General features: G+C 35.9%; 1 protein-coding gene across 1 annotated transcript in view; it reads right to left on the reverse strand.

The window, feature by feature from the left end:
- Window positions 1–382: 382 nt before the first annotated feature.
- Window positions 383–900, reverse strand: part of LOC104957846 (MTSS1-like protein) — a 10352-nt gene continuing 9834 nt past the window's right edge. Inside the window, exon 7 of the mRNA XM_010785523.1 lies at window positions 383–463. Within this exon, the coding sequence (XP_010783825.1) occupies window positions 383–463 (81 nt within the window). The remainder of the gene's footprint in view (window positions 464–900) is intronic.

Genomic DNA, 900 nt, shown 5'->3' on the forward strand with positions numbered 1-900 from the left:
TAGTGTCACCAACTCAGTTTCTACGCAAAAGGTATTATGAATGCTAGCAGCAACACACGGAGTTAACTCAATTATACAAACATGGGCTAATGATTAGAGGTAACTGAGTTATTTATTTTGTTAAAGTTTCAGCTATTCTGTTTACAGTTCTGTCATCAGATTATTTAATACAATTTGTTAAAACGTTGTTGTTTCTTTTGATGTGAAATATTATGTATTTAATTTAATTAAATAGCAATGTTAGTTTTGTTCACAATTCGTTTAGTTAGTTTACCTTATTTTTTTCTCCAAAATAACCGATAAGAGTACCGTTAAAAGACCGGACCGATAAGCGGTATCGATAAAAGTAGTAGTACCGTTAAAACCTTAATGATACCCATCCCTACTTGCTGCTCTCTGCTAAGGGTCTGTGGTTGCTCGGCTGTGGGAGTTTCAGATGCAGGTTGATGGGCAGTGGGACTCTCTGTAATGCAGGTTTACTTACAGTTTTTGTTAAAATAAAAAAAGGTAGTCAAATATATGTATATGTAGACATATGTACTTAACACAATCTTTTGAAAAAGAAAAAATACTCTTACCCTTTGCCAAGAGGAATTCATAAGCCCTCCGCATTTTGTCCAGTAAGGTTTTGGTGGCAGGAGTGGGGGGCAGATGGGTTATTATATCAGCAGCCCACATATTTGAAGCCCTTTTTGGCTTGCCATAAAATAGAATTGGCTTGTAGCCTAGAGCCTCAAGTTTCCGCACCTGAAATGAACAAAAGCAGTGGACACACATTTGTTTGACCCGTTACCTTAAACACATTAATACTGTTTATTTTGGATTATTATACAAGCAACATGAAGGTATCTTGCATTGTGTAAGATTAATTGTTATTTACATGCAAGGGCTAAGGTACAC

This window comes from Notothenia coriiceps, unplaced genomic scaffold (genome assembly GCF_000735185.1).
Source record: "Notothenia coriiceps isolate Sejong01 unplaced genomic scaffold, NC01 NC01_scaffold00027819, whole genome shotgun sequence".
NCBI lineage: Eukaryota > Metazoa > Chordata > Actinopteri > Perciformes > Nototheniidae > Notothenia > Notothenia coriiceps.